The 14,048-nt window shown below is 33.8% G+C and overlaps 1 protein-coding gene across 2 annotated transcripts in view; it reads right to left on the bottom strand.

Annotated features, from left to right (window-relative positions):
• ANKRD13C (ankyrin repeat domain 13C) overlaps positions 1–14,048 on the bottom strand; it is a 79,694-nt gene that overhangs the window by 22,329 nt on the left and 43,317 nt on the right. For both annotated transcript variants that reach the window (XM_010989024.3, XM_031465379.2), the window contains 4 exons: positions 13,563–13,629; positions 9,045–9,189; positions 3,202–3,333; positions 10–171 (listed from right to left, as the gene is read on the bottom strand). In XM_010989024.3, the coding sequence (XP_010987326.2) occupies positions 10–171; positions 3,202–3,333; positions 9,045–9,189; positions 13,563–13,629 (506 nt within the window). The remainder of the gene's footprint in view (positions 1–9; positions 172–3,201; positions 3,334–9,044; positions 9,190–13,562; positions 13,630–14,048) is intronic.

Here is a 14,048-nt window from a genome sequence, read left to right as displayed (position 1 = left end):
AAATTGTACCTCAAAATTCTGTTCCATTATGTTTCCACCTTTACTCAAACTCTCCATAATGGCCTTATTTCGAAGAATATCTTCTTCACTGAGATGTTCTCTTCTTTTTCTTGATTCTAAAACAAGTCCATTCACTAGATAAAAGTCTGCCAAAAAGTTTCCTACCCTTTCCTAAAACAAAATCAAATATTTCAAAATAATAAAATAAGTTAAGTTTACCTTAGATTTTAAAAGTTTCAAAGTAATATACAATTTTTCCATAAGCACGTAACATTTAGGTGAAAATAAATATTCCTTTGATACTTGAAATTATCAAATTATACATTCTATTAAGTTAAAAATATACAAAAGTACACATTTCAAATTTGTAAAGGAAAATTTAAAATACACAAGATGTATGATAGTTAATCTGCAAATGAATTAAAACTAAATAAAAATACCACATAGTATTCTTTACAATCTACTCCCAAGTAGCACAAAGCTATCTGAAAACTTTATTTAGCTGATGGTTAAATATCATGAGTAACAAGGAGGGGTCAGGGATAATTAATGTTCCCATTTTATAGACAGAAAAAAAGTAGAATAAAAAGAAACAATCTAAGTCACATAAGAATTTCTAGTACAGCTAAAACTACCTGTTCCAATATTCTCTAATAGGAGCCAACTTCAAGTCACAATTGCTTGCTGCTTTCAACAAAGAGAGAGTAACAGTGCAGTCTTGTTCACCAATACAATTATGTGTTTACATTATGGACAGAGGATAGGGAAACTCAAATGGAATAAAAGGACATTAAGAAAAGATTCCTCATTCAACATTAACCTTCACCTTTGCAAACCCACAGGTGGTCAGAGTTTGAAATACCTTACCTCAAAAAATACGATCAATAACTTACTCAAAACAAGCTTCCTATTTCTACCTGCATGCAAAATCACCTGGTCTCCATCTTGCTGCTGTTTTCTGTCATTCCAAAACTATGTGTTTAGAGATGTTTCCATTTCCACTTTGCTTTTGGTGGCTTCCTTGCCAGTAACCAGAAAGCAAAGCATTCTGTACCTGTTTCTACCTATAAAATGGGAACCATAAGCAATACTGACTCCCTCCTTACCTGTCAAAGGCTTAAGAAGATCACCTAGATGCTCTTCAAGAGCTTTGAGCTGCTTAGCAGTAGCGCTAGATGAACAGCAGCTTCAATTTTTATCTTCTCTTGAAGTGATCCTTCTAATGCTGTCCAGAAGAACAGAGTACAAACAAATAAGACTTCAGGCCAAGAAATGGACTGCAGTGTAGGATCTCACAACTGGGAATCCTATAATACTACTTGTTGCCAAATAGGCTTAGAGAGGAAAATTGATGAACCTCGATCTCACAGTGAGAATTTCTCTGTGGTTTGGAAACACTCAGGTGATAAAGATCAATTTTTGAAATTTTATAATGAAAAATCATTTATTAAAAATAAATCATCATATCAGTTAAAAATTTAAGTGTATATTCTCCATAACCAGGCATTCTATTTCTTGCTATCTATAACAGACAGTGCAAAAGCGTATAAAAGGATAGTAAATGTAACATCATTTATAATGGGAGAAGAATGGACACAAATGTGTGTCTATCTAAATGTCCAAAAATAAGAGACTGAATAAATAAATTACAATATATACATATTATGGAATACTATCCAGTTGCTAAAGAGAATGAAGTAGTACCACTGATAAGAAAACACTAGAAGATATACTTAAGATTAAAAAAAATGAGTTACAAAACAATATATATTATGACACCTTATGAAAAAAACTAAAAATATATCACAATTAAAGCTACATTTTATTATAGATACATATTTATGTACATAAAGCATAAAAAAGGTCTGGAGGATATATAACTGGATAACCTTCTGCAAAGGGCCCTAAGATAGTGAGTAATGGTTAAAGGAGATTTTCAGTTTTATGTATAAGATTGTGTGGTGGTTAATTTTTATGTCAACTTGGCTAGACTATGATGCCCAACTATTCAGTGAAACACCAGTCCAGATGTTGCTATGAAGGTGTTTTTTAGATTAATTAACACTTAAATCAGTAGACTTGGAGTAAAGCAGATTACCCTCCAAATGTGGGTAGCCATAACCAATCAACTGCAGACCTTAAAGAGCAAAGACTAATGTTTCCCAAACAAAAAAAAAAAAAAAAACAATTCTAACCCAAGACCAAAACATAGAAACCCTGCCTGCAGATTTGAAACTCAAGACCGTATCAACTCTTCCCTTAATTTCTGGCATCCTAGATGACTCCATAGGTTTCAGACTTACCAGCTCCTACATTAACGCAAGCTGCTTCTTTAAAATAAATCAACCTCTCCCTCATCCTTCTCTCCTCTCTATATGTGTGCACATATCTACATGTAGATACATATATATATACACAGGCAGAGATACGGGTCTATTGATTTTGCTTCTCAGAGAACCCTAATATAGGCTATTTCTGTCTTTCAAATGAGGATATATTCATTTCTACTGTGTATAATCAAAGATAAATATAATTCTTAAAATCTTGACCCTTACCTGATGTGTTATTCTTGACTTTAAAATTTTATAAAATGCTTCTTCATAAATCCCATTTTTAAATGTTTGAATATATTCTAAGCAATCTTATATGACCTCTTGCTGACAGATGAAATGGGAATTACAGAAAGAATCTACAATTCCCTAATGTGGAAACCACTGAAATTTAAATTAATAACAGTGTTGTAGAAATGTAAACTTACTTAATTTTAATCAAATGTACAGAATACTGAGAGATAGATATTGGATAAGTAAATGGTTTAAAAGCAGAAAATAAAAAGGCTCAGGGAAATGAATTCAAAAGTGTATCCCTTTTTGTGATCTTCTTAAGAAATGAAGCATTAGAAATATAATGGAACCATGTGAAGACACTGCTCCTTGTAAAATAACAAGCCAGTTGACACCAAGAATCTTTTTCAACACAAAAGTTAAATAAGCTGAAGTTTCTCTCCTGGCTTCTATAAGAATATCTTCCAACTCTGTAATCAACTATTAAAATTCCCTATTTGGATTCGAAGAGAAGAGAATAAACTAGTTGAAGCAATTAAGTAAGCTACTTCTTTCTTCCTGCATTTCCATCACAGCATTTTGGCAACATTAAATACTGAACAATTTCTAAAGTGTAAAAATCTAGATTTGCACATACTGTTTTATCTTCCCGAAAAAGCCATCCTGTTTGGGCACGTGTGAAAGAAATTGATTTGGTTGATAAAGTTGCAGAGTAAATATCGCTGCTCATTAAAATGTCAACCTCTTCTTCTGTTTCCATCTCTGATTCCTGGGGTAGGGGCAAAAGTTAGATATAAGAATATAGGTTTTCAAAGGTTATTAGTATTATATATGAAAATATTAACAATTAAAATGTTACAGATTTCAAAAAACAAAAAGGACAGATTCTAAAAAATATGAGGTGCAATTTATTCTAAAAACAATTACAGAAGTTTAAACTTCATAAATAAATTAGAATTATGACTAATTATAAATCTAAAAATATGGGACACACAAAAATATAGTACTCTTAGACTCTTTCAAATATGTGATGGAAATAATATTAGATTACCCATTATAGAAATATAGAATATGTAGAATAATTGTAAAAAATTACTTTAAAAATTAAATAGACAGGTCTGAGACAAAATGTCCATAAGAAAGTTTTTTTCCCTTTAAATATAGATGAATCTTACTTTAATTCTTTTTAAACTAAAGACCCACCATTATCATTTGAGCCTTTATTTCTCAATAGTTCTAAGTGAAAGGAAGGAAGAGAAGGAGGGAAAGAGAGAGGGGAGAAGGGAGGAAACAAAGGATAGGAGGCCACATGGGATCTTCTCTAAGTTACTTACAGAAAGGAAAGGAATCCATAAATGTCAGCCCATGATTTCTAAGCTCAATTAGTAGCCTTGCTTCAACATATTCCCCAGTGCTGGCATATAATAACTGATCAATAATTATTTTTTAAATGAGAAAAAAAGAAAGCTTTGTGCTTGCTTCAGGGACAAAACTAAGTAATCAGGTACAGAAGGGTAAGTGAGCAGGTATTAGATGAGGTTCTAGTCTATAATAGGCCAAGAGAGGTTCACTGACACTTAGGACCACGGACTCCTAAGAAAAGAGATCAAAAAGGCAGAACCTAGAGAGCTGATTAGAGAATGAGAACTGTCCACAGGGCTTATAATGACCAGAGGCTCTAGTTTCCATACCTCCTGATTTCTAGATTCCCAAGAGGCCCATTTTCTATCCTTCACCACAAAACTTTCACCTAGATATAGCCCATTTCTGAATCTGTGAGTCTATAGAAAAAAATAGTAATATCTTGGGACTTGGACAGTACCATTTACTTCACCCTTACAAGTGAAGGAGGATAGAAAATCTTGACATTAATGCTAAGGCTGTAACAGGTAAAAATGTATTCCTGGTAACACAAACTAATTCTGAACACTGTTTCATAAAGAAAAATTTTGGCTGTTATGACTTTACAAAAATGTTAGACATCATGCAGTAAATACATTACAAACCAATTAGGATTTACTGTATTTAACGTATTAGCTTATCAACAACACAATATACAATAATACCTATAAAGAAATTTGCCTTAAGTTTCAAACATCCCTTTATCAAATAAACTTTTGAAACAGAACTCTTCTAAAAATCATGGACTATTTCCTAACTACATCACTAAAAAAGATCTGTTGTTAATTACATTCATTCAACAAACATTTAAGGAACAGTTATTACATATATATAGATATATAGATAGATAAAAAATAAGTATGCCCTGTCTTGAGGTTTATTGTTCAAAATCTACTTTTCTGTATTATTTTAGACCTGAAATACACATTTACCCTAAATACATAATGCCCTTGCTTGTAGTCATGGATACTATAACATCAACTAATACTTACACTACTAGCCTTATGGCTTCTATTTTAATACCATCCTTCCAAGTCACCTACTGACTAGTTAGTATCCTGTTGTCATTTTATACACAAGAATTCAAATTATTTAGTAAATATCTGAGAGTCTAGAATATGGGTCAGCAAACTATGGCCACAGGTTAAATCCAGTCCACCACCTGTTTTTATAAGTAAAATTTTACTAGAATACAATCATATTCATTCATTTATATTTTGTCTATGGTGGTTTTTATGCTAATAACAGTAGAGTTGAGTAACTGTGACAGAGATCATTTGATCGGCAAATATATTTAAATATTTAAAATATTTACTCTCTCTCCCTTTACAAAAAGAGTTTGCCAAACTCTGGCCTAAATGTATTGATGCTGTATTAGGTACAGAGACTACAACTAAAAGAACCCCATACCCTTGAGGAGCTTAACCAAAAAGAAGAAAACTATGTAGACAAAAATAGCATTACAAGCTCTTTGGTAGTAGATTTACTGGGAATATAAAGAAAACAATGGTATCTTGGCAGGAGAGGAAGTAATACTAACTAGGTGCACTATAGAGGTAAGGGTGCAAGAAAAAGGGTATTCCAGGAAGTGGAAACAACATAAACAAAGGAATGAAGCACTAAATAGCCTGGAAAAAACTGCAAAGAGCTCAGCATGAAGGTATCTATGAAAACAAGGTAACAAAAAGGCTGGAAAGGTGAGCCAAAGCCAGCTCATGGAAAGAACCATGCAATGCTAAGGAACTGGGATTTCACTCTTCAGGGAACAGGGAACTTTTCAAGTGTCTTTAAGGAGGAAAAGTTTTATGAACTTGTTTTCAATGTTCAACATATCTCCAATATATGAGACAATTTAGAAGCAGACAAGAAGTGGGCCAGGAAGATCATTTATGAGACTTCTGTGACAGTTCAGCTGACATGTTGAATATCTAAATTATGGCAGTAACAGTATAAATAAAAGGGATAATTATAATACATGAGGGAGACAGAAATGATCATACATGCTCTCTAATTAGGAAACATGAGAGTACAAGAAAAAATGTCCAAAAAACTCCCAGTTTTCTCACAGAATAAAGAATGATGTCAATCACCAAAAGAAAGAAAATGGGCAAAGGGTGCCTTGGAGGGAAAATAATGAGTTGAGTTTTAAATAAGCTGACTTTTGAGTACCTGGGAGACAAACATGATATCCATCAGGCATTTAAATAGACAGGTCCCCACTCAGAAGATCTGAGATACAAATATATACCCGTGAATCATCAACCAATAGGAGGCAGTGAGAGCTGTGGGAATGCAAGAGATTATTCTGGCGATTTGTAAAAATGAGAACTACATCAAGGGCATATCAATATTCAAGAGGTGAGCAGAGAAAAAGAAGCAGGCAAAAAAAGGAAGAAGGGGATATGAGAAAAGAACATCTATCGACCAAGGTTAAATCACAAGGAAATGAAAATTTAAAGAGCTACGTTACCGAGGATAGCAAACATTTCAGAGAAGTCTAATTAAAGAGAGGACTGAAACAAGTACACCGACTTTAGCAACGGATTCAATAAGAACATCGTCTAAAACCTCAAACCTGTTTCTTTTTCCAAATGCCCCAATTTTATCAGTGGCACCATCAATATTTCGCTCTCAAAGACAGAATCACTATACTCGCCCTTATAAATCTTTACAATTCTTATTTCACTACACAAACTATTTGCAAGTCATATTATTTCATTCTTGGAAATATAAATCATATTTTAATTCTTTCTTAATCATTTACTACATTTTCCTAGTCTAGATTCTCATTACCTCTCAACTATACATGGAGATATTACAGGTTGGAATCCAGACCATCGCAATAAAGCAAATACGGCTTAATAAAGAAAGTCACATGAATTTTCTGGTTCCCCAGTGCATATAAAAGTTATGTTTAAACTATACTGTAGTCTATTCAGGGTGCAACAGCATAATGTCTAAAAAACAATGTACATACCTTAATTTAAAAATACTTTATTGCTAAAAAAAAAAAGCTAACCATCATCTGAACCTTCCACTAGTCATAATCTGTTTGCTGATTGAGGGTTGAAGTATTTTGAGAATTTTCAAAATGTGACAGCGAGACATGAAGTAAGCAAATGCTGTTGGAATAACAGCACCAACAGACTTCCTCAACACAGAGTAGCAACAAACCTTCAATTTGTAAAAGAAAAAAAATGCAGTATCTGTGAAGTGCAATAAAACGAGGTATGCCTATAACTATAAAAGCCCATTTTCCCCGCCTCCACTCTCTCCCTTTTCTAATCCAAATTGCATACTAGCTGTGTGATCTTGAAGATATCATTTAACAGTTATAAGCCTCAATTTTCTCATCTATAAAATGGAGATAATGATACCATTTATTTTGACAGGTTATTTCAAGGATGTAATAAGAAGACCTGTAGAGTATTTATAGTCCCAATATGCTGGCAATTAATGTTAATATATGATGGTAACTGATATACAGCTGGCCCTCTGTATTCATGGGTTCCACATCTGCAGAGTCAACCAATTGAGGGTCAAAAACATTTGGTTAAAAACAATTCCGGAAAGTTCCATAAAACAAAGCTTAAATTTGTCATGCAGTCAACTACTTACATAGTATTTACATTATATTTACAACTATTTACATAGGATTCACATTGTAGTAGGTATTATAAGTAATCTAGAGATGAATTAAAGTACAAGGGAGGATATATGTAAGTTATTACACCACTATATGCAAGGGACTTGAGCATTTGTGGATTTTGGTATTCTTAGGGGTTTCTAGAATTAATCCCCCACAGGTAGCAAGGGACAACTGTATACTATTAATATAACCGTATGTTAATTAATGCCACTATCCACAGCACCTAACAGTGCCTAGCATTTATTAGGTCCTTGATGAATGTCTGAGGAAGGTGAGAAAAGGAGAGAAAGTCAAAGAAATATATAAGATTAACTTATATTAACTCACTTAAATTACTTTTCAGTCATATCAATACCTTGTTTAATAATCTATGACTCTGTTGCCAACTACAGCAGATCTTAAGTTATTTTATCTGGCTGTTAAGGTGTTCCATAAACCATGTTCCTATGATCAATAAGAGAAACCTTCACTGCAATCATATACGTTGCTTTTCTGCTTCCCAAATAAACCACGCTTATTCCTACTTCCCTGACTTTACTCATCCTGTTTCTCCCCCAGGGAATGCCTTTATTTCTTCTTCTCATCAAATCTAAATCTTCCTCGCTCACTGCCAGTTAGAAAATTGTTTATTTCAATAGTACGTATATAAGGTAACTAAGGTCTCGTCAACAGATATGGTAGTAGGAGGGTGTAATCTAAGAGATGGTGAAGAAGAAGCCACAAGATGTGGCAGATGACAACGTGGAGAAAGAAGTGGTGAAAAATGAAAACAAAGTAAAAGCAACAGTGACAAAACAAAATGTTGAGTTAAAACATTTGTAGGGTTATCAGTGATATACAGATACAAGAAAAAGTTTTTCATTGGTTTATAGCAGGGAAAGGGGCATTCAGGGAACACAGGGTAAAGCTAACAGTGCATATGGTTTTTCAATGGTGGTTGTAGAAGGAATACCAACATGGACATATGATATTGAGAAGTAAGATAATTTTTTACTTTAAGAGGGAAAAGACAGAGAAAAGAAAGGTAGCCAAAGAGTTAGGAAAAGCAAAAGGGTACATACAGACAAAAGAGATGTTCATATTAAGGAGACAGAGATGATCTGCAACATAAAAGCAACTAAGATAGCAAGATAATAAATGATGAAAGGGTCAGCACAGGTTCAACAAATGAGAAATAAGAGAAGTTGGAGTTATTTAACAAGGAGATCATCAGTGAATTAAGAGTAAACAGACTCAATGGGCTGGTCAGGATGGAGAACAGATGACAAAAACTTCTTTAAAAAACTAGAGGTAAGAAAATGAAGACTTTGAGAATGAACCATCTCAGTTACGACTTACGCCTTTTAAAACAATTACACTGAGGCATGGTTGCAAACATAAGACCTTTTTTAAACTACTTACAGGAATACAGGATAAGGCAACATGCTCACCTCATGGTGTATTCGCTGATAAACTTTTTGTTCATTGTCTAATACTACAAAAGATTCAGAGGGTGCCGCATCCCCATTGAAAATGAAGCTTAAATCCCCTCGTTGGCACTTCATGTCAGTAAAGTCTATGAGAGTAGTGTCAAGCCTGTGAAAGATGCGTAGATGAGAAACTCTGACAAATGAAATTTCAATAAAACTTCATATTAATTAAACAAGCTTTGTTCCTTCTAAACTCAAACCAAGATGCTACTACCATATTTCCAAGTCAAATTTATATAAAAGCTAAATAGAAAATATCTCATTAAAAAACACCAAAAGAATATTTAAATATATATTTTGTTTTATCAATATTTCATTTTTCTGAATATACATTTCATCAATCCAGCAAGAAAAAGTTGTTTCCCCACTGTTGATGTATTTTTTTTTACTATACCCTTCTTCTCTACCCTTACTGTAGCTATTCCATAAATGTTACTTCAACTGGAAAAGGCAGAAAAGGAAAGCAACCTAACATTCCTTGATTCCTTCAAGACCATGTTGCTAGCCCAGCAGAGTACAGCTGACCCTTGAATACAGGGGTTTGGGGTGCTGACCCCCACCCCTTCCACATGTAACTTTCCAGTCAGCCCTCCATACCCACAATTCCACATCCTCAGATTCAGCCAATCGCAGGTCACGTAGTATTATAGTACGTATTTATTGGAAAAGGTCTGCCTGTAAGTGGGCCTGCATAGTTCAAACCCCTGTTGTTTAACCATCACCTGTATATAAGAGGGGTATAGCAATGGATGGACAACATTCTTAAAGACTGTGTGTCCACAGTCTTGTCCTTATGATCTGCACCTATGCTTATGCCTAATCATATGGCACCAAACCCTGCTTCATCCTTCAATTTGATAAACCATTTAACTTACTCCAAAGTCTTGGCCTTTCTATTTGACTTCCTAGATTCATATTAGCATTGTTTCCCAGCATTCTCTTTTCCCACATCTCCACAGTCTGAAAACATTATGGATCATTCTTGTGCCAAATACTCATAGATTCACACACCTGTATGATTGTTGCTCTTTGTAACCAAGAGGTGGCATGGTCTACCCAATGGGTTGGTCTCAAATAAATTCTACAAATCACTACTTGCTGAAATTAGGGAGAACAACAGAGTGAAGAAGTTCACAAGTACCCTGAAGTGGTTCAGTCTTGCACAAGGCTTTATAGATCACCACATCAGGAGCTCTCTGACTGGCTGCTGAAACACAGTCCTTAATTGAAGAATGGGTTTATAGCTCATAAAAGATCACGCCCAAGGAAACTCCTTTAAATCTTTGTGAAAGACCCACCTAGGCTGCTGAGTTTCTACAGAATATAAGAATTCATTACCCTGTAGATTTTTCAGTTCTCACCACAGACAAGGCAAAGTGAGTAGGCATTACTGGTTTCTCTACACAGAAAAAGCTGAGAAAAGGAATATATTTCACATGCTGCATCAAAAGATAACTAGGGTTACATATAATTTATCACCAAAACTGGTAACTTTTAAAAGTGAAGGTGATACTATTATTAATTTTACCAAGACAACAGGGATGAACAGAGACGTATGGTTACCCTACATATAAAGGGGTCTTTTCTGAGTCATACAAAATATACACATCCCTCAGAATCAAATCAAGAAGTCTTAAAAAAAAAGTAGTCACTAACTCCTGTAGGAGTGAACTCTGCTTGCTGCTTTATAGCTGAATCCTAGCTGCTGGGCCACTTCCAGTGGCCTGCTACTGCACTACTGGTGCCTCTACTGCTAAATACATCCTGTTATTATTTGTACCTGTGGCCTAAGAGAAAACAATGCCAGTAAAAGAGGGTCATCCCCTGCCTCACTAAGAAGTGGACTACTGATAGTCTCAAAAAAGGAACAGATCATGTTACGTAAGTGGCCTATTTGGACTCCAAGCTTCAGCTACCAGGGACTCTATACCCCACAGAAAAAGAAGAAATGGGCCAAAACAATCTTTTGCCTCCATTCCCTTCTTGCCCATCCTGGGTGAGAGTGGTAGTAGGTTGCCAGGGCTAGGGGTGGGAATAGTGTAGGAAGAGATGCACAGAGAGACAGAAAGAGACAAAGATAGAAATGGTAGCATCTGAGCTCTTTAATCTAGCCACACCTAAAAACAGTCATAGTCAATTTTTATTTTGTGTATGTTTTTATAATTTGCAACTGAAAGAAAACTAGCTAGTACATCTTGGATATTAGACAGATGGACTAGTAAACTATCATACATGCCTCATAATGATACAATTTATCATGCTGGTATTTTAATGTATTATTAACTAGTCCTTGGCTTTAAGCCTATAAGCCCAAATATTTTATATTTCTGCCATGTAATTCACCATGATGAACAAAAAAACTCGTATTTATACAAAGATTTGAATAGCAAATGTTCTTTTCCAGATAAAAATTAGAAAAATATCCAAGTAACAATGAAAAAGGAAATAGGGCTTAGCCTTGATAAAGGAAGAGTCTGAAATGAAGCAAAGTTTGCAATGATCATTTCAGTCAGTGGTTACAGATCACCTCATAATTAACAGTGAAAAATTTGTTAATATTCTCAACAATAAAGTAGCTCACACTTTCCTATTTCTACTAAAGTATTAATTTCTCCTTGACACCAAAGAAGATACTTTAAATGATCACATGGCTGTCATGACATACAGATAAGCTTCATTTGAAGTAATGTTTACAAAAACAATCTCAAAAAAACTAATCTCACGTTTAAATTTCAAAGTTTTTATTTAATGTTAACAGACTTTTTTTCTCTTTAAAATAATTTTTCATCTCTGCAAGAAATCTTTGCCATACATCCTAAAGTCCAGCTTCTCCATTTATCTGGTAAATTCTGTTCGATAAGGGGCACTCCAGAACCTGTCACAGTTCTCCTTCAACCTCAGCTGCTAGGAAGCCCTGGGTTTCAAGTGTCTGGCTAAATTACAGCAGCTTCCCCTTAACCTACATTCTTGGACACAGTTATTCTCCCTCAAGCTCTTATTCTCATGTCTCTATTTTAACCATTTGGTGGTTTTATCATCCATATTTATTATGTAATATGCATCATGTAATTTACTTTTAAAAGTCATACAAAAATGGGAAATAATTTTTTAAAAGAAAGAAACTCCTTTTCTCCTAACTTTAAGAATCAAACAGAACTAAAACTAATCTTTATTTAAAGTGGCTCATAGAAGAAAATACTATTCTCCCAAATTATCCACTACCTTTGGCAAACACCTATATTACACACTTTTAAAGATGAAACCATAATATACTGCTAACAATAGGCTGCTGAATTAAATCTACATCATTATCAAATCCTTTCCTAGTTTTTCTTCTATGTTTTTCTGTGTTTTTCAAGGTTTCTGCAATAATCATGAATTTAATATGCATGAGCACTTTCATCTAAAGAGGTTATTTTTTAAAAACAAAAACCCAGAAACTTCTACCTTAATCAAATTCTACTACTTGAGAATAATTACCCTAGAATTTACTCCCAACTAATGGTTATCTCTTCACTATAATCCAACATAAATTGCATAATAAATCTCATAAGGAGTTGTTTTTTTTAATTTCTGTCTTGTGACATGGTGAGAACTGACAGGAAGTCAGCAGTCTTGACTCAGTTGTTAACTTGCAAAATGTTCTTATAAAAAAAATCAATTCACCTTTCTGAACTTTCTAATGTATAAAATGAAGAGGTTATATGAGATAATCTTCTAAGACATCTCTAGTTCTAGATACATACTCAAATTAATGTTCTGGAGATATACAGAGATTCAGACATATAAAATTATATATATTATATATAAATATATTAATATATGTATACGTAAAAGTTGGCATATTCACTAGCATTATGTATAACTTAGATATACATAATTTATAAATATACCTAGATTAATATAAAGCTAAAGAAGTAAAGAATAATAAAAGTAACATTCTGAAATGAGTAAAATAAGTAGGTTCCCCATGAGATCTAAACATCAATCTTAGTTTTAAAAGGGAACAGAAGAAAATTAAAATTAGCCTTAAAGTGTTCATTAAAATGGATAGATGACTGAATAGATGAACGAACAGAAGCACAGATGGGTAGACAAGGGAGGGAAGGGTGGTATGAGGGGGATGGAGAGAAGACAAGGGTTGGGTCTTCCTTATCTGTCCCTTATTCCCTAAAACACTGGCATGAATGAGATGACCATCTTAGATATTCTTAGTAGTATATCATGATTATATCATGATCTTCACTCTACTTGCCTTCTAGATTGTCTGTAGTTGAATAATACCTTTGTTTTAGCCACAATTTTAAGCCTTTGGTTCCTTATCTGTAGTACGTCTCAAATGAGATAAAATATTGTGAATATACTACCACAGTTTCAGTTATAAAATACTACATGCAAGCATAAACTATTACTACAGAAAGAAAAGCTTTCTCTAAATCTCAATTACCCCTTCCTCAGAAAAAAATCAAATCACCTTACCTGATATTGATACCTTGTTTGTATATTTTACATGCATCAGAAGGCAGAATTCGGGAAAGTAAAGGCACTGTATTTTGTAAAAGAAAAGATAAAAACAACCACTTAAAGTTCTGAGACATTACGAATTTTTTAATTAGAAGAAGACTAATGTAAACATTTTACTATTTCACCAAAATTGTAATAATTTCCTTTAAAACAGTATTTTTCCACTTAAAAGTAATACATAAAGCAATTTGGGCAACTTCAAATAACTACTATTTTATTATAATTACTGTACAGTTAACCACTCCAACCCCACCAAACACATACAAGAGTAGCAGAGTTGATACAATGCTACTCTGGGATACCTATTGCAGGATATTATTAAAGGTGGGAAAACAATGCCTCCTAAATGGGTAACAAGACAAACCTAGACCCTATCTGATTCTTTAAATATAACTGGATTAAATACCAGAAGAGTAATGTGTGTAATGGAGAAAGATATTC

This window comes from Camelus dromedarius, chromosome 14 (assembly GCF_036321535.1).
Source record: "Camelus dromedarius isolate mCamDro1 chromosome 14, mCamDro1.pat, whole genome shotgun sequence".
NCBI classification, from domain to species: Eukaryota; Metazoa; Chordata; class Mammalia; order Artiodactyla; family Camelidae; genus Camelus; species Camelus dromedarius.
This window is presented reverse-complemented; position numbering and strand designations above follow the sequence as displayed.